The sequence below is a fragment of the Gavia stellata genome, chromosome 25 (genome assembly GCF_030936135.1).
Source record: "Gavia stellata isolate bGavSte3 chromosome 25, bGavSte3.hap2, whole genome shotgun sequence".
In the NCBI taxonomy this organism is placed as follows: Eukaryota; Metazoa; Chordata; class Aves; order Gaviiformes; family Gaviidae; genus Gavia; species Gavia stellata.
Genome location: NC_082618.1, coordinates 5719700 through 5740599, shown reverse-complemented (window position 1 = coordinate 5740599; position 20900 = coordinate 5719700). Strand labels below are relative to the sequence as shown.

Genomic DNA, 20900 nt, shown 5'->3' with positions numbered 1-20900 from the left:
CAAACATTGCGACACCACTTGCGCCGGCCGGCGGGTCGCTCTCCCTGCAGGCAGAATGCTGCCCACTTCATGGGGAGCACAGGCAGGACACCCCGGCGTGTTGCGGCATAAAGCAAAGCCACCAGGAGCAGCGAGGAAGGTTTCAGGGTGCTCCGTGTCCCACGGGAGGCAAGGACCCGCTTGGAGCACCACGATGGGCTGGGGTGAAGGTCGAGACCTGGAGGGTCCCCATCAGTGTGAATTCATCCTCCACACCAGGAAAAAAAACCTATTAACACATCCCAAGGTGTGGAGAAATCCTCAGTAGTTTGGGATGAAGCAGAAAAGAGAGTTTCCATGTTTTCTTCGCTGTCAGCATCATGCACTTCATACAGTGATTTTTCAGTGGGATCCATCCCCCCCACGTTTGATCCAGCCAGCACAAAAGCTGAGGCCAAATTCAGCAATACCCACTCCAATCCCAAACACACACATGCATCTTAAATACAGCCCTTTCAGGAAACGGGAGATTGGCTTTAAAAAAAAATACAGAAGTGTGACATGAAAACAAGCAGAAATCCCAACACCGCATATCCAGAGGTTTGTTTTATTTGCCGTCAGGTCTCCAAGCCCTTGGGTCTCCCTGCAAGCAACGTCGCCTTATTATCATTCAATTCAAAATAAAAATTACATGGCCCTGTCTCTTTGGTAACATTGAAAATCCCCTGAGATTTTAAGCCGTGAGCTGATGAAGTCCCCGTGTCCGTGTCTGCGTGGGAAGGGCTCACTCACAAATATCACAGAAAATGGACAGAACGGCTCGTGTTGGCTCTCTGTCCTGCCAAATCCACGTCTCAGCTGGCACCTGGCAGCAAAAGCCATCGGGAAGTACCAGCCCTGGCACCCTGCCTGGGGCAAGCCTGGCTCCTGCCTGCTCTGCGGGGAAGGTCCAGGGTGGGCGAGCGGAGGATGCTGTGCTAATGGAAAGTCCTCGAGGCTGCCGGCACCAGGAGAGCACCCCGTCACAACACCTGGCATCCCGACGCAGCACCCCGGCATGGCAGGACTGCCGGTGCTGAAGCCACCGACCTGCAGCAAGGCACCCAGCACCGGTGTCCGAGTGCTGGGAGAACCATCAGTGAAGCAGCAGCACACCCGTGTACAACCCCAGCATGACAAAAATCCCCACACCTCTCAAATCAAAGCATATTTTAAGAAAGTTGAGCCCCGTCCTTGTCAGCACCGACAGCTGGTGTTTGCTGCCAACTGAATTCAAGCCTTGGGGACCCGACGCTCCCCCACCGGTGGTGGGAGACGATGGCCCTTTGTGGACGTGAGCGGTGTGAGTCGGTGCACAGGAGCCAGCGGCGTTTCCAGGTGGGGAGCCTGCTTTGGGAAAGGAATGAGGAATATGCAGCCGAGCTGTCCTCGTGAGCCTGCATGCACGGACATGTCCGTCTGTCCTGCTCACCCTCTCCTTTCCCTTCCTCCCCCAGTAATTTTTCAACAAAGTTCACCCAACTGTGGCAGGGGGGCACAGGACTCAAAAATGCGTTGATCCCGTCAATTGCAGAGACAGGGCAGAGGACAGACACTTTCTCTGTACATAAGAAAGGCTGCCAGGTGAGCACAACCCTTGTTAGACACCAGAGAACCCACTCTGCCATTCCAAACCCATCAGAAAGCCAAGCTGCAATGCTCCTGCTGCCGTCGAGCTGCACAGGGACATGGTCGGCAGCTCAGCTGTACCTCCCCCCTCCCTTCACCCCGAAGAGGCTCCTACACCAAACCCCTCTGCTTTCTCCCCAAAACCCCACGGTGTTGGTGTCTCCAGCTGGTGCCTCACCAGGGAACTGGGATGTGAACGCAGCCCAGCAAAGCACCCGCAGGGGATGGGCTCATCCTCGAGGTGCCGACCCTCCATCACTGGGGCAAGGGAGTGGGGGAGGCAGGGGAGGGGTTCTGCGCACGCAGCGGGGGCAAAGCTTGACACGGACCTGTATTTTTGTCCAAATGTCTCTTTTCTTTTTGTTTTAACAAGGAAATATCCTAGAACCACCCCAGCCCCAAACCAAGCAATGGTGAGGCACTTCTCTGCCAGATGACGGGAAAACGACAGCTAAAGTATCAACAAACCCCGGTCCCAGTTTGAAAGAAATGTGTAACAATATTCTGAAAGTTTGCAGAAATGGGTCTGTTTGCAGTTTCCATGGCTTATTCCTTTTTTTGTGGTCTTTTTTAAAAAAATGTTGTCTCCCAAAGCTTCCAGCCCACCTGGCCATGGCAGACCCACCTTGGTCGATGGCTGCCCCGTCCCGGCTGCATCCCCGCTGCGCCGGGGCACCGCTCCACCAACCCACGGCTCCAGCCGTCCGCGGGCAGCCCTGACCCTGCTGAACTGTTCCCGGACAAGAATCCAGAGTCAAATAAAGAGGGATCCGGGCAGCGGCGAGTGAGGTGGGATTCAGCCCCCCCCCCCACTTTGTCCCGGCACACTCTGCTCAGAAGAGGACCTGCCCACCGTTTGCATCCCAGCAGCCCATCCAGGGCAGCTGACTGGCCCATTTGCCAATGGCCACCACTTGCAGCTTTGCCCGGTCAAATTGCCAGTACTGGTCATCCCGAAAGAAGTAGACAAAGCCGTCGCGGTGGGTGATGGCGCCCGCCGTGCCGGGGGGCAAGCCCTCCCAGTCCTGCAGGCTGCGGGGGTAGTAGGGCTCCACGCTGAGGGTCTCCTCGCTCACCACGAAGTACTTGGGTCCTTTGAAGAGGACCAGGCGCCGGAGCTGCTGGAAGTAGAGCGCGGTGTCGGGGTGCCGCGGGAGGCCGTGGGCACTGCATTTCTGGGGGAAACCTGCCTCCAAGGTGGAGCCCGTGTAGCACCAGCATCGGCCACCTGGGAAGAGCAGGGAGAGGGGTTAGAGCCCACCCCAACAGGGCCCATCGCAGGACCAGCTCCAGGAGACGCGGGAGGACTCGGCCACGGGGCCAGCACTGCAGCCTGAGACATGCGTCCGCGACATCCATCCCGCTGTATGGAGGAACTGGCACCGCCACAGGGCTTCCCCATGGAGCAGGCTGGGGAGGGGAAACTGAGGCACGGTAGGTCAGGGGCTTGAAGGCACGGAAAGGGAGCACCAGGGACAGAGCAAGGCCACCAACGCCACCCGTTAGCCCATGCTGCTTCCTTGCAAACCTCCCTCCTATTCCAGCACAGCGAGTGGGACAGACGGACCCAGACCCCTCTGGGGCCAGGACAACCAAGACCAGGACTGGAGCAGCAGGAATTGCAATCGGGGCCAAGGGCTCGGCCGTCCCTGGAGAGCCGTGTCCCTGCAGAGCCGTGTCCCCACAAAGCAGTCAGACAAAAGCCCCATTCTGCTCACAAGCGATGGCCTGACCCAGCCCCGGGGGAGGGAGGGAGCAGCCGAAGGCTGGGGAGGGAGAGGGGCTTTTGGCTCTCACCCAGCCGCAGCAACAAAGCCCCCTTTCTGATGAGCCGGTGACTGGTTTCCATTAAAAGTTGGGGCTGACCCTGGCAGCCGGGCTGCCTGATTTGACCTTCCTCTACCCATCCGGCTGCAGCGTGCTGCCGGGCAGCTTGCAGATGGCATTTCAGCTTCCCCTGGCAGCTCAGCCCCCGGCACGGTGCAGGGAACCACATGCACCATGAAAATGCCGCACTCATCTCAGCTCCCCTGCGGCCACACATCTTTGGGAAGTGTTTTCTCCCAGGGACCCCAAAGGGTTTGATGCAGCTGGTTTTATTTTCAAACACAGGTGAGCGCTGCTCTCCTGAATGCGTTAAAGGGGAAACTGAGGCACGAGGGGGTGATGCAGGCTGCCAGGGCGATACGCCCAAGGCCATATAGTTAATCCATGGTAGGCACCAAGCCCATGGCTCCTGCGGGTTTTTGCACACGCAGACCCAGTGATGCCCCAGCTCAGTCCCGGGATGGGACCAGCGGGAGGGGACAGGGGACATGGGCAGGAGAAGGTGCTCCAGCCAGACCCAGGCGGGAGCAGTGGCAGCCCCGAGGGGAGCTCTCCCGCCCATGCCTCACCTACCTTTGAAGAAGTAAAACTTCTTGCTGAGCTGGGACCAGGCGCAGGCGTCGATGCCGGCAGGGAGGCCAGGCCAGCGCGTCTGCAGGGGCTGCGGGTCGCTGGCATTGCCGCGGGCCGGCACCACCCAGTAGTGGCTGCCCTTGAAGATGTAGAGGTTGTGATCCGCGTCTGCAGGGCAGAGGGAGGAGTGAGGGGGTCCCGGGCGAGAGGCAAGAAGCCTCATCCCACCTCCCAGCCACTGCTCCCCGGTTCCCCTCTCCTCCCCGCGCAGCTCCGCAGTGCTTCAGGGATGCTCGGGTTTTGGAGGCTCCCTCCTGCCTTTCCAGCTGCCCCCTCAGCTTTCATAATTCTTTGCCTCCACTCCAGCCTGGAGAGGATAAAAGCTGACCACAGCTCCCTCTCAAGGCTCGTCTTTCACAGTTGAGCTCCTGCAGCAAATAACCCTTGCCACGGCCCAAGTTTTAGAACGTTTTTCCCTCTCCCAATACACCAAGCCATCGTTGTGTCCTCAAGATGCTCCACTCTGCGGCAGTGATGTGCATCGGTGATGCCACCAGCCCCGGGAGCACATACGGGGCTGCGGACCAGCCAAACCCACCTTTCCCATCGCTGGAGCTTATCAGAGCAGAAACAGGCTGCTGCAGCGCTGGGGCAAGGTGTAGGGAGGGGTGCATGTTTTGGGAGAGGGCTGCACCGACCAACACCCACCAGCAGTTATGGCATCGAAGAAGGAGTGGCAGTAATAGGCGCTGAGGCTCCTCTGCTGCCGGTCCCCGCCATAAAGGTCCGCGTTCCAGTCCTGGAAGTGAGTGAAGACCTTTCCCGGGAGCTGGATGGCTGAGCCCTTGGAGGGCTTCCCTGGGATGGAGCAGGGAGCAGTGAGTCGCAGAGAAGGGGCAGGGAAACGGCTTTCCCCAGAGCATGGCATGAGCACAGGGCTGGGGCGCCATCCCAGGGCTCCAAACACTCCTTGTCCCACTGCCTGGTTCCTGTCCCCCTCTATACAGTGGTGGCAAAGACCCCTTGGTACCCCCAAAAAACACACACCAGCATTTCCCTGGTTGCAAACAAGTGGGCAGCAAGCCCAACCTTCCCTGCCCTGGAGAACCTGGTACCCATCCCACATGCTCTAAAGCACCTTCCTCCCCAACCGCAAAGGGACGGGGCCCATCCCCAGCATGACCCCTGCACGTAGTCCTCTCCCCTTGCAGAGACCTGCTCCTATCCCCACTCCTCGCTCTCCATCCCAGGGAACAGCCCCGGAGGAACCAAGGGATGCTGAGGGAAGCCAGGCTCACCATACAAGTTCTGGATGGCCAAGATGTCATCCCAGCTGAGGACAAAATCCTTGCTGAGCTTCTTGTAGTAGGGAGACATCAGGGCGCTCTTGACGGGGGAGTGCTCCAGCCCCAGCGTGTGGCCGACCTCGTGTGCCACCACAACGAAGAGGTTACGCCCTTTGCCGCTGTGCAGGGACCAGCGCTCGGCGCTGTCGAAGTGGGCTTCTCCGCGCTGGGGGAAGAAGGCATGAGCCAGGGCACCTCCTGGGGACACAAGAGCCATCAGGGACCGTGGGGCAGGAGAGGACCTCAGCCACAAGCCGAGGGGCAGGGGGGCACATGCAGCTCTGGTTTGCTTAAATATGCATCAATTTTAGCTCTTTGGGAGGTCTCGTGAGAAAGAAGAGCAGCTTCCCACAGCGGGTGCAGCCCAAGCCAGTTCTGCCTTGTGCTCCTGAGCACAGGGTGGGTTTGTCTGCGCTGTGGTTCATGCGTTTGGTTTCTTGCCCCGGGGACTGAAGCCACCGCAGTGACCCATGCCAGGCAAAGGCTCAAGAAGAGAGAAAAAGTGAGCGTGGTCCGATAGCACTGTGCAGAAAGGCTCAGCTGGAAAGAATGAGCTCAGGTTTGGAGGATGCTGTCAGGGTGGGGAGTGCTCCTCAAAGGCCATCAGCATGATCCTAGAATGAGCATCTCAGCCGCCTCGCTGGCAGACCTCCAGCTGCCAGCTGCAGAGTTGGGAGCGAGGACCCCAAATCAGAAAGCAAACTGGTGCAAACTGGGAGGCATCCTTGGCTAGAGGGTCTGCTGGGGCAGAGCCTCGCCTCCATCACCCCCAGCCCACCGCCACCCCAGCCCTCCTCCCTGCCGGGGAAGAGCCCACGTTGTAAAAGAGAAGCTTACGAGGGGGAAGCGACCAGCACCTGGTCCATCGAAGGCATTGTTAAGTCCGTCGTTGTGGTCCCCGTGGAAGAAGGTCAGGCGGATGTCAGCGGGGCCGTCCCGCGCCTCCCAAAACACCAGCGAGGACACGTTGCTCCAGAGCTCGAAGGCAGCTTTCACGGCCAGGCGCACCTCGTGCTGCGGCAGGTAGGAGGGCCAGTTCACCACCCGGTAGGTCAGGTGCCGCTTGTACCACCTCCCGCCTGCAAGAGGGGCAAGCTCAGCACAGCGATGGGGACTTGGACTTGTTCTTCCACCCAGGGGCTGCTCGGGTGGGGGAAAGCTTCCAGGTGCTGGGAAATGCCATGGCTTTCCCAAGCCGAAGCTGAAAGTCAACGTGGGTGTCCCACCAGCCGCCTCGGCACCCTGCACCAGCAGCAGGATCTGACCCATTCAATCCCTCTGAAGGTGCCACTACTAGATCCCACCCAGAGATTCCCAAGGTTGCAGCTGCAATCAAACCCTAAGAGAGGGGCCAAGACCTGTTTGAGGAGAAGCTGGGGCACCCAGTTTGAACCCCTCCCTCGTCTCGTCGTTCCAGGGCCAAATCCAGCACGGGTCCCTGACCTGCAGGTCTCCTGCCTGATGCCAGCTTCATGCCCAGAAGAAGATGTAGCCCAAGGACTGGCTTTCAGCGGAGGGGAAGCAAAGCCCCCTCCAAAATCAAGTGGCTGAAAGGCAAAAGTAGTGGGAAGGGGCTCCCGGCAGCACCTTGGGGGCACAATGGGGCTGCGGGGATGGGGAAGTGGGATTGCAGCCTGGTAAAGGCAGATTTGCCAAGAGCTGGGCACCAGCCAGAGGGAAAAAAGAGCTGATCCTCAGCGGGAGAACAGTCGGGTTTGAAACGCATCCCCAGGAAGGAACGGTACTGACTGCCGTAACAGCAGATGCTGATCTCCATCACATGCCCAGAGACCCCGGAGACATCCAGGGCTTCACCCAGCTGGCCGGCAAGCACAGGCAGGGAGGGAAGTGCCTGTTTCTACCAGGGGAGCTGCAGCAGAGCCCTGCGGCTGGTCCCTGCGGTGCCTCTGCTCCCTCTGCAACAAGCCCGGATGCTGCAGTGACACCAAAACTGGGGGGGGCCACGGGAGGTGTGTGTTCCCCGGCACCCAGAGCTCCCTTGGCGAGAGGGGGCTGCTCCCTGTCTCCCCTTAACTCCCTCCCTAAGTCCCAGCCTTGTCTGGTTTTTTAGGAGATGTCTTTTCTCTCCCCCCCCCCAGTAATTTGAACAGGGCAGATGCCGAGACAAGGCAAGGAAAAGGAGGCCAGCTCCTCAGTGGTCAGGGCTGTCTTTTCACCATTTTTAAGGGCACCCTGATCATTTCTACCTGCAGAAGTTGTTGCCTGGAAACCCAGTTGGGGATATCCCAGCAAGGACACACCACTGCTCACCCTTCTTTTTAAAAGCCCCGTTTTACCAGCACTGAGGATCTTGCTGCCCATGACTTCCTTAGAAGCTCTTTTGGGGGGGACACAGCCCCGATGCCACTGGGGCAGACGGTGACAATGACAAAGAGGACAAGTCTGTGAGGTCCCCTTAAGCTCCTCACCCTCCTCCCACCATTCAGGGGTGCAAAGATGTGTGTTCCTGAAGCTGCTGCGCAGCATCACACCCCCTCCTCCTCCTCCAGCACCCCTTGGCAGCTGTGGGGACCCCGGGGCCCCACAATTATGTCTAGCCGGGGGCATCTGGGACTGGGAGAGAAGCCGTGGGGCCGCGCTGGAAAGATGCGGGTGCCAGAGCCGGTGCCAAGGCGTGGGAGCAGCAACAGACCTCCAGCAACTGCGCCTGCTCCAGATGTGCGGGGAAACAGGGGGAACGGAGCCGGCAGCACGCCGGGGCTCGCTGTCATGGGTCTGAGCCAAGCCGCTCGGCAAAGCTGGCAGACATCCCATCCCAGCTCTGCTTCCTTCTCCCCAGTTTCCAAGCAGCCCACGGCAGGGGAGGCTCCGGGCCAGCTGGTCACCCTCCCGGGGGCCAAACCAGCCCCCCCCTGCTCGTCAGCGCAACAACAGCCTCCAACTCAAAAGTGACAGGGCTACGCGTTCCAGTGCCCAGGGCAAACCCTGCGTGGCAGAGGCTAAAAGCCTGCCTGGATGGCTGCAGCCCTAAGATAAAAGCCCTGGAAACCTGCCCGTCCCTCCACGGGGGCAGAGCATCTCCCGGCAGAGAAGGATGCATGGCACCAGCGGGCAGGGGCAGGAGGCTCCAGCCAGAGCATCTCCCACCAGAGGAGGATGGATGGCACCAGCGGGCAGGGCTGGGCGAGGCAAAGGCAACTGGCTCTCGGGAAAAGGAGGGCTGGGTGCTGCATGCAGCTCTTGAGCCCAGGACAGTAGTAGGCAGGGAGTTCCCCAAGGGGAAATCCAGGATGACACCGCCCGACATGCCATCTGGCCAAGGACCTGCTGGTCAGCTCCGGTGCCTGGTAAAGCCCAGCAAGGCAACTAGAAGAAAAGCCTCTTCCCGGCACCCTCCACTGCAGACCCTGATTTCCAAACCCTGTTCCTTTCTGGAGGCAAACAGGACCTGTCCCCAGACCTTCCCAGAGAGCAGAAAGCCTTGGGCTTTGACTGCAGAGGGGAGGTTTTCTTTAGAGGTGCAGAGAGGGGCGGATGTGCCGGACCCCATCTCATGGCAGGGAGCCCATCTCCACCGCTGGGCTGGGACCGAACCCAGGAGCAGCGGGAGGGACGGACACCCTCCCCAGCCCCGCGCTGGCCACCGCCGCCAGGCTAACCCAGCTGGGGGCCAAAGCTCAACCAGGGTTGGCTTTTGCCCCCGCACCGGAGTACAAGTATGCCCGAAGCCGGCGGGATGACGGACATGGCGGCTGCCCAGCGAAGCTCCTGCTGGGAGAGGGGTGGATAACAAAGCACTTTGCTGGCTCAGCTGCAGCGGCTTCCTGCTTCAAGTAGGATAAACAGCCAACTTAGCACAAAGCCTTCCTGGCCGGTGCCGCCAGCCGTGCCGGCAACCCCTCCCTCCCCTCCAGCCTGCGGGCACCGATACGGCATTGGTTCCCATCCCCGCTGGTGTTGCTGCTGGCTGCACCCCGGCTTGCTGCCACGGGGGATCTGCCGGCACCAGACCACCGGCGCAATAACTGGTGCCACACAGAGCCCTTCCCCGCCCATGGGCTCAGAGCCGCTGGGCGTCTCCGGCCACCCACCCACGGACCACGATCCACAAAAAGGAGCCCCATGAGCCACAGGGCATAGGCTGCGTCTGTTCGCCCATCTCCTGCTGCATGCCCTTCCCCGCTCTGCCTCGTTGCCCTCCTGCCCGGGGCACCGCAGACCCTCTGCCCAGGATGGTGCCTGCGAGGGCGATGCTGCATGTCAGGGTTTGGGAAGGAAAGCCAGAGGCAGGAGGAGGACGATGGGGCTGTCTCCTGGGGCCATCCATCGCCAACCCTGCCAGATGCAGAGACAGCCTGACATGGCACAGAGCCCTTTCTTAATCTTGCCTTCATTTTTCCCATGTCCTAAGCGCAGCTGGTCCCAGGCCTCTTGCTCTCTAGGAATTCAGTTACTCATCCACAAGCCCAGGAGGCAGCTCATGAGACAAGAGGCCCAATCCTGGACACACAGGAGCAAGAGAGGTTGCTTGGAGCAGAGGTAAACCCCTTAATGTGGGTGAAAGAACTCCCCGTGGCCAGGCAGCACCGGCAGGTTTTGTGGTTACTCCCGAGTGACTAACACACATCAGAAGTCTCAAAGCTCAGCAGAGCCTGGAGATAACTTCACTGCGTGCCAGCTCCTGCCCGCCGGATCATGCCACCATGGGGCCACGGTGACCTGATAGCTCCTTCGGAGATGTCCTGGCTCCCTCGACAGCAGTAAAACCACCCCGGAGAGCCGAATTTCCCCGTGAGTGGGAGTTGTATCTCTCTAATCACTACTGACATCAAGTCATACAGAACATCTGAAAATAAAGCGGTTTAAAAATAAAGTGGTGCAAAGCCCAAGCTCTGCAGGGATAGACGCCGTGCCAGCGGGGCTGCACCTCCCGGCCACGGCAGCATCTCCGGGAGCCAGGATGGAAGAGTTGGACTCCCAGCACCCCAGAAAGCCAAACCCCACTGGGCCCCCCCGGTGTTGATGCTCACCGTGCTGCGTGGTGCGCCTGTGGCGCCGGGCGGCAGATGCCCGGCGTGCCCAGGCGGTGCGGCTCTCCCCGTCACCCGTGCCGCACCGCGGCAGAGCCATCTGATGGAGCGTGGGGGCATCCAGGACCCCGCTGAGCGGGAGGTGGGTCACCCGCTGGAAGTCCCTGGAAAAGGAAGGGAGACATCAGCACCCACACCCAGACCCCCACAGGGGTTTCGGTTGTGTTTGTGCCGGGTGTTTGACCTGAGCCAGGGCTTTCACCCAGCAAGCTTCATGCCCCGCCATCAGGAATGCATCCAGGTGATAAAACAAGAAGAATTTGCCTCTGCAACCCCATCTGACCAGTGAGCCATCTCCTAACAGGGCAAAAGTAGACGGGGGAGCCTAAAAAATGCCTTTCCCAGTTTTTAACCCCAGTTGTTTGACTTTGCACTTGGCTTTGCCCAGGGTCAGGCCAGGGATGCTCCCAGAGCCAATGTGATCTCGACAGAAGTCCGAGCAGGGACTGTCAGCTCAGCCCCCTGACATCTCCCAGCCGTCCCCAACCTCGGCCTCGCCGCAGATATTATTGTAAGGGAAGCACCGGGCCATAAAAGGCAAATAAAGCAGCGCAGCGAGGCACCGGGCTGCCAGCAGCCAGCTGCGGGAGCTGGGCACGGACCGGTGTTTCCAAAAAGGACCAGTTGTGCTTTATCCTCAGACCATGTGAGAGAGAGCCCCCGGCTGCAAAAAGACCCCCCAAGCACCGGCAGCTCCCACACAGCTGGAGTTGCTGCATTTCTGCGGTGGTTTTAAATAAAAGGCTCATACCTCACCGCCTCCGTGAACTCGGCGGGGCTGTGCGTGCCGGCCCCCGGCTCACCGAAGTAGCCGTATTTCTCCAGGAACAGCTGCAAGAAGAGACATGGGAGAGCCGCAGCTCAGAGCAGGCGTTGGCTTGGGAGGCGGGAGGGGGGGGAAGGAGGAGATGCGATGGGAAACAGTGCAGCAAACCCAGGGCTGTGCAGAAATGCCCAGTTATTTTTTTCCTGAGACCTCTGCACCCCAAGCAGCCGCACCTCCTGCGGGTGCCAAGCCAATCTGGTCTGTACGTTTGCGTTACGGGACTTGGGAAAACCTCGACTAAGCCCGTCATTTTTGATGGCTCTTGGGTTTTTGGCCACGACACGATGGAGGCGTAGGAGGAAACATTGCTATCAACAGATCAAAAAACCACTGCTGCCATGTCATCCGCAGCCAGAGGCTACCAAACCCACTCTAATCACCTCGGATGGATCGAGGCAATGATTAAAATAAAGGCTAAAGTGCTGTGGACACGAGTAGGGTGGGGTGAGTTGGGGTCAGGCTGCAGCCTCCCCCCATCCCCGCGCAGGATGTGCTGCTGCAAAGCGGAGACACTCCGGGGGCAATCTGCTCTGCCAAACCATTCTTCTTCTTATCGGCCATTTACATGGACCCAGACTGTCGCTCTGAACTTGCTCCAACACATAAATTGCACATTAAAGAAAATAAACGGCTTTCCTCTGCCCAGCCTGTGCCCGCAGCTTTCGGAGAAGTTAACAGCCACGGTCGCAGGAATGCTCCACACCCGCCTTCCCCGCCGCTGGGGATGTCTGCATGAGACAAACAAGCCGCCCAGCATCCTGTTAGTGCAACAGAATCGGAGTTAAAGTAATGAGGAATAAAAAGTGAAAGCGGATTCTTCGTCTCCCGCATCCCAACGGAGAGGTGGGCTGAGCACCGGGACTGCTATGGACTGTCCCGGGACGGCACGGCTGCTGCCTCCTGCAGAGCCTCGTGCTTTTAAAGCCTCTTCCCTCCCTGCTCATCTGGGGGGGTACTGCTGGGCGGGAGGGCAGGGAGAAGAAGGGGGTTGGTGTTAACCTGCACTCGATGCTACTCCTGACCGTCCACCTCCGATGGGCGACTGAATCCCCCCCTGCGCCCCCGCCGAGGCGGCAGCATCCCTCCTGGGCACGGGCAGCACCGAGCTGGCTGCACTTTGCCGGGCGGCTGCTGGGGAGCGGGAACGGTTTCTGGATATGGCAGAGGGCCTCTCCCTCTCCTCCTCCTGCCCAAACCCTCCGCTGGCCATTAACAGTCATCTTCACGTCATCCCCAAACACGTCATCCTCTGCGCGTGCCACCTCCCCATGGGCAGGGCAGGCACCTTCCACGTGCTCTCTGTCTGCTGCTCGCCCCTTTGGAAGCCCTCCCTACCTTCTTTCCCAACCTCATCTCCTCCAGCCGTGGAATCGATCTCCTCCTTTACACCCCTTCTACGTGGAGGATCACCCTCCGGCTGCAGTGCAGCAAGGACCGGCACGGCTTCCTGCCGGGACACGCTCTTCATCTAGCCCCAGCCAAAAAATTTGGCCCCGTTTCCCCGCAAACACATTTACCAGCTGCCTACCTCAGCTGGAGGTAGCAGCATCTTGCAGCAGCATCGGGCTGCAGCAGTAGAAGCCCGAGCGTGGCTGGAGTCACCCAGACATGGCACAGCCAGTCCCGGTGAGTCAGGATAAATCAGGTATGAGTAAGAGCCGCGCCGGCGGGCAAGAGCATCAGTTTGTCTGCTGGGCGAAGCCGCAGCTTCTCTGCCTGGGGATGGACCGTGTAGCCTGGACGTGCCATTTCCCCAGCCCTACGGGGATAACTCGCCCCTTTACATGGGCACCAGGAGGCAAAATACAGCAGCGACTCGGCACGTTCACGCAGGGGAGGAGGGTACGGGACGGGGGAGCCTCACGAGGACAGGGTGGCAGGGAGGGTTTGTAGCCCTAAGAGAGTAGTCTGGAGAGAAGGTATCTGGCCACCTTCCTCAGATGTTGTGTTTTTATAATGTTCTCCTCCAGAATTAGAAAATCGCCAGCTACATATATGGATGCAGGGTGATAATCCCCACTGCTTACATCTCCGCAGATAAATGTGAGCTGTAAAGCACCCAGGCAGAAAGTCCTGGGTCTCAAAACCATGGCACACTCTAAACCTTTTCTACCACAATTTTGCTTTCACTCAGCATCTAAAACATAACAACTTGAAGCTGTTTCCTCTCCTGTAACCTAACCCAATCCCATTCTTAAAGCATGAAAATGTTTTTTCCCCACCATGATCTCACGAATGCTTGAAACCCCATCTGGACAAGTCAGGGGGCATGGCAAAAAAGCAACAGCTATCACAGCAGCTGCTCTTGAATGGCACCGAGGATACTGGCTTTAGTATTCCTGCCCAGATCTCCTTGAGCTTTGCAAGTCCAACCAAAGCGGCATTTTCCCTGTAGTTTCTGACCCGTGTCACGTTGAGGTTCTCGCGCACAGGCACCAGCTCTCGGGCTGCAAAACCACCAGGAGATATTTTATGACGTCTTCTAGATGCGGTTATGGTGAGCTCCAGGTGATGTTCGTCCTGGAAACACAGAGCTACAGGAGAGGGATGTGCTGGTGCTCCACTGTGCCGGGTATTTCTCAGACAGCAGAGCATACAAGGTCCCCTGGACCAGGGACTTTTCAGGGCGAGAGAGGAACCCAAGAGCCCCGTGCCATGGCTCCCTGCACCCGAACCAGCGCTCAAGACCCCCTCCAGCGCTGCCCGTGTCCTGCACAGCCCCAGAGACCACCCAGGTAGGGCTGGGTGGAAGCTGGCACCAGCCCATTAAACCTCTCCAGAGGCAATGCAAAGCCTGGCCGTGCTGGGAAAACCCCCTCCCTCCTGCCCCAGACAGGGAAATGCTCTTTTCCATACAATGGGAAAAGAAAAACAGCGGAAACCAAGAGCTGAGCGTTAACATGAAATACGCCCGGCTCCCCCTCCACAGGAGGGAGGGAGAAGAGGGACGATCTAGCTGGGTGGGAGCCAGAGCCGGGGCAGAAAAAAGCCTTTGGGGCTGCAGCAGGGACAGAGGGAGGATGGCTTGGCGCAGGCGGAGGGGCCCTTCCCATCTCAGGGCTCTGATGAGGAGCTGGTTGCAATCCTGGAAATCACCTCTGCTGAGAGCTAAAGCCAAGGAAACACCTTGCCCTCGACTGCTGGCATCCCAGGTGGAAGATGGCCAACAGCAAATACAATTGGACCTCCCTCCCTGGGTACTGGGATAACAAGAGCGCAGAGACAGCAGGCTCCGGTCCTGCCTGCACTCCCCTCCGGGCGCTCAGCATCTGGCATCTTTCCACCAGCGAAGTATCAGAGAAGCCTCACGCTGGGCTCCCGTTGACCGTGGTCCCTTCTGCTCCGCCTGGACGCAAACCCCATTTCTCCCCGCCATCCCCCGGCAGCGGAGGGAAGCAATCCCATCCTGCTGAAGGCGTTCCGTGCCGCGGTTCCAACCGCAAGCTGCACCTCCAAGGTCTTCTTGTTTTTAAGCAGAACACGACAGCAGTCTGGCGAGCCAGCCCAGGTGTGTCCTCGGCCCCGGCGCCCAGCAGCCCCAGGCTCCATCCTGCATCGCTTCACCAGCGAGACGGACATGGGGCTTTCCAGCCTCAGTTCCCCCCCCCAGCACAGACACAAGGAGAGCTGAGCCCCGGGACGAGCACGTTTTGGCACGGCTGCAGAAGGAGCAGCCTGCCGGAGCACTGCCTTCGGAAGATGTCGAGGCATTTAAAAAGGTTCATTTCTTTCCGCTCCAGCAAGCCACATTCCTGCCTGCAGTTGCAAACCCTTAGGCAAAGTCCTTGTGTCTCTTTTGCTTAAGTGCGTGTATAAGTATCTATATAAATATTATATAGAGAGACACACAAGAAGGGAGATTAGCAAGTACAGAGCCTGGGTGTCCTCCCGCTGAAAAGAGAGCGAAGCGTCAGCTAATTCTGTACGTTAATGATGGAGGCTGATTAAAACCCCAAGCCCCGTCTCACTGCTGTGACGCTCTCCCGCTGTGCCTAATCCGGTCCTGAAGGAATCTCGTCTCCCACCTGCCCCTCCTGAAAATCTCCTTTAGCTGGAAATTATCTACTTGCCACTGAAGATGTGGAGCTGGGGAAATACTGTGCCCAGCATCTTTTAAGCTCCTTTAGTTCTCACATTTGATCTCCTGTAGCTGAGAAGCAGGGGCAGCAGGCCAGGACCGCAGCAGGGCTAACTAAAACCCTCCTGGTTTCAGTCACCCAGATCTTTGGGATGCTGAACCGGAGCTAGCTCCCTGCCTCCCCGTCTGCCCGGACAGAAGGGATGCTACGGGCCAGGAATGGTAAATATTGCATCGCTTGAAAGGAAACAAACGCCGTGAAATGCACTGGGCTTGGTGTTACCTGCCCGCGGGGCTGGCAGATCGCTCTGCTTGCTTGGGCGTTAAATGCAGGAATATCTCATCAGCAATTACTACAAATCACGCCTGCATTTGAAACCAGCTCGCAGCTTTGCCCCGGCACCCCAGGCACCCCATGCCCTCGGTAGCTCCCGGCTGCACCACCCAGCCACAGCTCTGGCAGCACCGCAGCGACCCGAATGCGACCCAAAGCGCTTGGGGAGAAGAGAGGAAAACACGGGGCTTGGCCAAACCTTCCCCTGCGGATACCAGAGCAGCTGACAAACCAGTTCGGTCACGCAGACTGGTTGTGCTTTCATGTCTAAGGAGAGAAAGGAAACAAAACGCTTGGTCTTCAACGCTCCATCGGGATGGGAACTGGGGAAGGCGACGTGCCCGCTGCCAGCCGCCGGCCCCTTGCCTGGCGGGCGTTATTTGCCGTAACAAATGGGGATTGTTCAGGGGGGAGAGCCGGGAAGAAAGCGGGGCTGTTCACGCTGCGGTGACTCATGGGGCTGTTAATCGCACCGGGGGACCGCGGGGTGCCTTGGAACCGCTTGCCACATCCCCACTATCGGCAGCGACTCGGAGCCATGGTCTCATGGGTTTTACACGCTCTCCCGGGCCACGCGGAGCCCAGCTGTGCCTCGCAGGGGTGACGGCACCTGAGTAACTCCTCCTCCACTCCCCCATTCCTTGCATTGCCCTGCTGAGGCTGAATAGCAAGAATTTTTCCCAGGAAGGTTTTCTTCCCCTTATTTCAATCGGAGGGAAGATGTGGGGGTGCCCCTTTCAGCAGGAGCACCCGGGGGTCCCAGCCAAATGCCGAACCCCACCATGTGCTGGGTGGTACCCAGAGAGCCTCGCTCCGGCCAGGCTGCGCTCGGCATCCAGCGTCCCAACTGGCTGCCCGCTCCGTAAAGGAGCTCATCCGGACACCGGAGCGTTTCTCAGCGCAAATACGGCTCAGAGCCTACGCTAAATGTGAGCCCTTGGGTTGCCGAGGGGGAAAAGTCAGAGGCCAAATGCCACTGCAAGAGAGGGAGAGGAAGGGCAGGATGGAAAAAAAACATTAAAAAAAATATCCAAAATGAGAATGTCTCAGTCCCTTAGTCTCGCTCTCCATTTCCATTCCCTGCTTTTCTCAAATTTCTAACCATTTTTTTCTTCCCATCACAACAGACCTGCAGCTTCTCACACAAATCACTACAGGGACTTTATCGTCCTTTGTCCTTAGCACCGCCAGCGCTCGGCCACGCTCTTCACTCCCAGCACGGAGTGAGGTCTCACGTGCCATGTATTTTACACAGTTCCCCCGGGATCAGGGAGACTCGGGCATTACCGCACAGCCAACTGCTGTCCTGAGCACAACCCAGCCAGAAACCAGGTCTGCCAAACTACATGCTATCTAGCATCGGACCTTCTCCTATCTGGAGCCCGCAGATAACAAGATGTTTCAAATTAAATTTCCAAACTCTTCTCTTTTTTTTTTTTGGAGCTGAAATTGATACAAATACAGTGAAAACACGGGCACGAGCCAGGAAAATAACACAACTGGACATTTTCTCAGACTTTTGCATCTAAGTTTACACAACCCAGTGTTGATAACTTTGGCTATTTTAAAAGCAATAACAAAAGCTTTAGAAGCAAAGCCTGGCAGTGGTCTGAAAGCCACAAGTAACTAGAACTATTTGATGTTATGTGAGAATTTCAGCTTCCTCTTAAAAGCAAAATTAACTCTCAATTTAGGCAAGCTCACTTACCACAGTCCCTATGCATTTCCATTGTATATATTGTTCCAAAGTCCCTGGCCAGCGCAGCACATCGCACTGGGGAAACTGAGGCAGGGAGACAGGAAAGTCCCCTGCCCAGCGCCCCTCGCCTGGGATCTGCCACGATCCCGGGACCTGCTCTGAGGCTTCAGGGGAAAGGTTCTCAGAAGTCACCAGTGAGGAATCAAAAGGCAGATCGGACCTTTTAAAGCTCTCACCCCCAATGAGCTGGTTTTCTTTTTAAAGTGAATTTTAAATTATTGATTTTCTGAGCATTAAGAATTCTGCAGATTTATATTTTTCTCCAGGTGCCATGGGGGGTGTATGGGCTGAGGTTTGTGCACACTGGGACAAGCACACATATCAATCACCTCTTTGAAACAGCATCTCCCAGCATAAGAAGCCTGAGCATTGAAAGAAGCCTCAGAGCACTTATGTGCACTTTTCATCTTAGAGCATGTGGAAAATCCCGATTAATCCACCAGGACTTGCTGAGGTTTTAAAATCAAGCATCTGTGCAACCGTACACTAGATCGATGCCTAAACAAGAAAAAAAAAAAATTCCCAACGTGAACCTTTGTTCAAATCTCGTACCTTGTCCTCCCAAAACAAAGAGGAACGGATGGCGGCATGGCGTGACAATGATACGAGGACAAACAGAAGAAATCCAAACAGAGGCGATGGGGACAGCCCTGGTGAGAGGCAGGATAAGGGAAAGCCTGGCTTTTGTCCCATCCTGATTTGCCGGGAGATGGGAAGGTTTCCTAGTGCGAGACTTCTATTGTTGTCAGAGCTATATGGGGGGGGGGGTATTTGCAGATGTACATCACCTGTAGGGACACCCCTCCACATACAGCATGCGTGGGCACACGCCTTGGCACTGCAAGCACAAACCTATAGTACGGGCCCATCTCCAGCAGGCACGGCCGTACGCCTGCGCCATGCGCGCACACACCTCCTGCGTGGATGCACCACCAGCGCACACGGGCACAAAGCTGTGGCTGGCACGCACACGCCCGCGGCACGCAGGGCCCACCCTCACCATCCCCAGGCGCACGCCTGTGCCATGCACACACATCGGGCATCCATGGCGCACGGCTGTAGTGTGGACGCACACGTGTCGGGTGCTCATAGGCATGCATCTGTGCTGTGGACGTACCTCGGGCGCGCATGCACACACCTATGGGGTGGGCACACCCCTATGGGATGGGCACACCTAGGGCAGGCACACACCTATGGATGGGCACACCTATGGGATGGGCACACCCCTATGGGATGGGCACACCTAGGGCTGGCACACACCTATGGGATGGACATACCTATGGATGGGCACACCTATGGGATGGGCACACCCCTATGGGATGGGCACACCTATGGATGGGCACATGTAGGGCAGGCACACACCTATGGATGGGCACACCTATGGGATGGGCACACCCCTATGGGATGGGCACACCTAGGGCGGGCATACACCTATGGATGGGCACACACCTATGGCATGCGCACCTCTATGGGATAGGCACACCCCTATGGGATGCACACCCCTATGGCATGGGCATACCTAGGGTGGGCACACCCCTATGGATGGGCACACTCCTATGGATGGGCACACCTAAGACTGGCACACACCTATGGGATGGACACATCTATGGATGGGCACACGTAGGGCAGGCACACACCTATGGATGGGCACATGTAGGGCAGGCACACACCTATGGATGGGCACACCTATGGATGGGCACACCTATGGATGGCCACACACCTATGGGATGGGCACACGCTATGGGATGGGCACACCCCTATGGGATGCGTACCCCTATGGCATGGGCACACCCCTATGGCATGGGCACACCTAGGGCAGGCACACCCCTATGGATGGGCACACCCCTATGGATGGGCACACCCGGGACACGCACACCCCGCCACGGCCGGGCGCAGGACGGCGGGTGGCGGCTCCCAGCCCCCGCCCGGCCCGGCCCCCCCCGCGCCCCGGTGCCGGTGCCGGTGCCGGTCCTACCTCCGCCTCCCGCCGCTGCCGAGCGGCCGGTCCGGGCTGCGCCGCCGCCAGCAGCCCCAGCGCCAGGGCGGCCCGCAGCGCCCCGCCCGCCCGCGCTCCCATGCCGGCTGCGCTCCGCTCCCCTCCGCACGGATCGGCACCGGGCGGCGCGGCCCCGGCTCGCCTCTCCCCGCCCCGGCCCCGGGGGCGGCCCCGGCCCGCCCCAGCCCCGGCCGAGGGCTGGGCCCCGCCGGCGGCGGCGGGTGCTCCCCCCGCACGGAGAGCGCACGCTGCTCCGGGCCCACCCGCTGTGCGCACACAGCCCCAGCGCCCCCTCCCCTCCCCTGTACGGCAGGCATCATCCCCTGTACGGCAGGCATCATCCCCTGTGCGGCAGGCATCATCCCCTGTGCGGCAGGCATCATCCCCTGTGCGGCAGACATCATCCCCTGGGCACTCTCGGGACAGATTCTCAGAGTCACTGCGGCTGGGAAAGACCTGCAAGATCGTCAGGTCCGACTGTCACCCCAACCCCACCATGGCCACTAACCATGTCCCACAGTGCCACGTCCACACGTTCCTTGAACACCTCCGGGGATGGGGACTCCACCACCTCCCTGAGCAGTTTATTCCAGTGTCTCACCACTCTCTCAGTGAAGAAGTTTTTCCTAATATCCAGTCTAAACTTCCCCTGGCGCAACTTGAGGCCATTTCCTCTCGTCCTGTCGCTAGTTACATGGGAGAAGAGACCAACACCCACCTCCCCACAACCCCCTTTCAGGTCGTTGTAGAGAGCGATGAGGTCTCCCCTCAGCCTCCTCTTCTCCAGACTGAACAACCCCAGCTCCCTCAGCCGCTCCTCATCACTTGTGCTCCAGACCCCTCACCAGCTCCGTCGCCCTTCTCCGGACACGCTCTCCACCCCCGGTCCCAGCAGGGCGATGCCCCTTCCCTCCCCACCCCTCTCTCGCACACACACATACAGCTCGTGAGCGAGGGGAAGGAGAGCTGCGCTCAGGGCAAGGGGACAGCTGTGCCATTGGGACACATTCCCCTCCGGCTCTTCAGGCCACCGCAGCCCCATCCCCAGCCTTAGGGAGAGGCTGGGAGAGCTGCCCCATGGACTCACCCCGCACCCAGTCGCCCCAGCGTAGCACCGAGAATGGATCCTTCTTGGTCTCCCCTGCACAGCATCTGCTCCGCTGTGAGGTTTGCTGGGTATCACTGACTCACCCCACCTATTGCAGAGCAGGACACAGACGGTGGCCGTGTCAGGATGCATCTCGCTGCGGGTGCCATCTCTCCGGGCTGGACAGGGAGCAGAGCACGGGTGGGTTATGGTGCTGGGACAAAACTCCCGCTAGCCAGGGGGGCTAGGCCTGGGCTCTGCCCATTTTGAAGCTGGAGGAAAGAGAAGGAGAAAGCAAGTGCAGCTTTTCCTAAACCTGTGTACATCTGTGGTCCAGACCACGCGGATGCAGAGCGGACGAGGGCTTGGACGCGGC

At 58.8% G+C, this 20900-nt stretch overlaps 1 protein-coding gene across 1 annotated transcript; it reads right to left on the bottom strand.

Moving 5' to 3' along the window:
* Positions 1 to 2480: 2480 nt before the first annotated feature.
* MMP28 (matrix metallopeptidase 28) lies at positions 2481 to 14417 on the bottom strand. The gene is made up of 8 exons (XM_059829388.1): positions 14397 to 14417; positions 11196 to 11275; positions 10385 to 10548; positions 6251 to 6472; positions 5346 to 5591; positions 4756 to 4905; positions 4048 to 4215; positions 2481 to 2875 (listed from the first exon to the last, which is right to left on the bottom strand). The coding sequence occupies exons 1-8, from the start codon at positions 14415 to 14417 to the stop codon at positions 2481 to 2483; spliced, it is 1446 nt and encodes a 481-aa protein (XP_059685371.1).
* Between the last annotated feature and the right edge of the window lie 6483 nt (positions 14418 to 20900).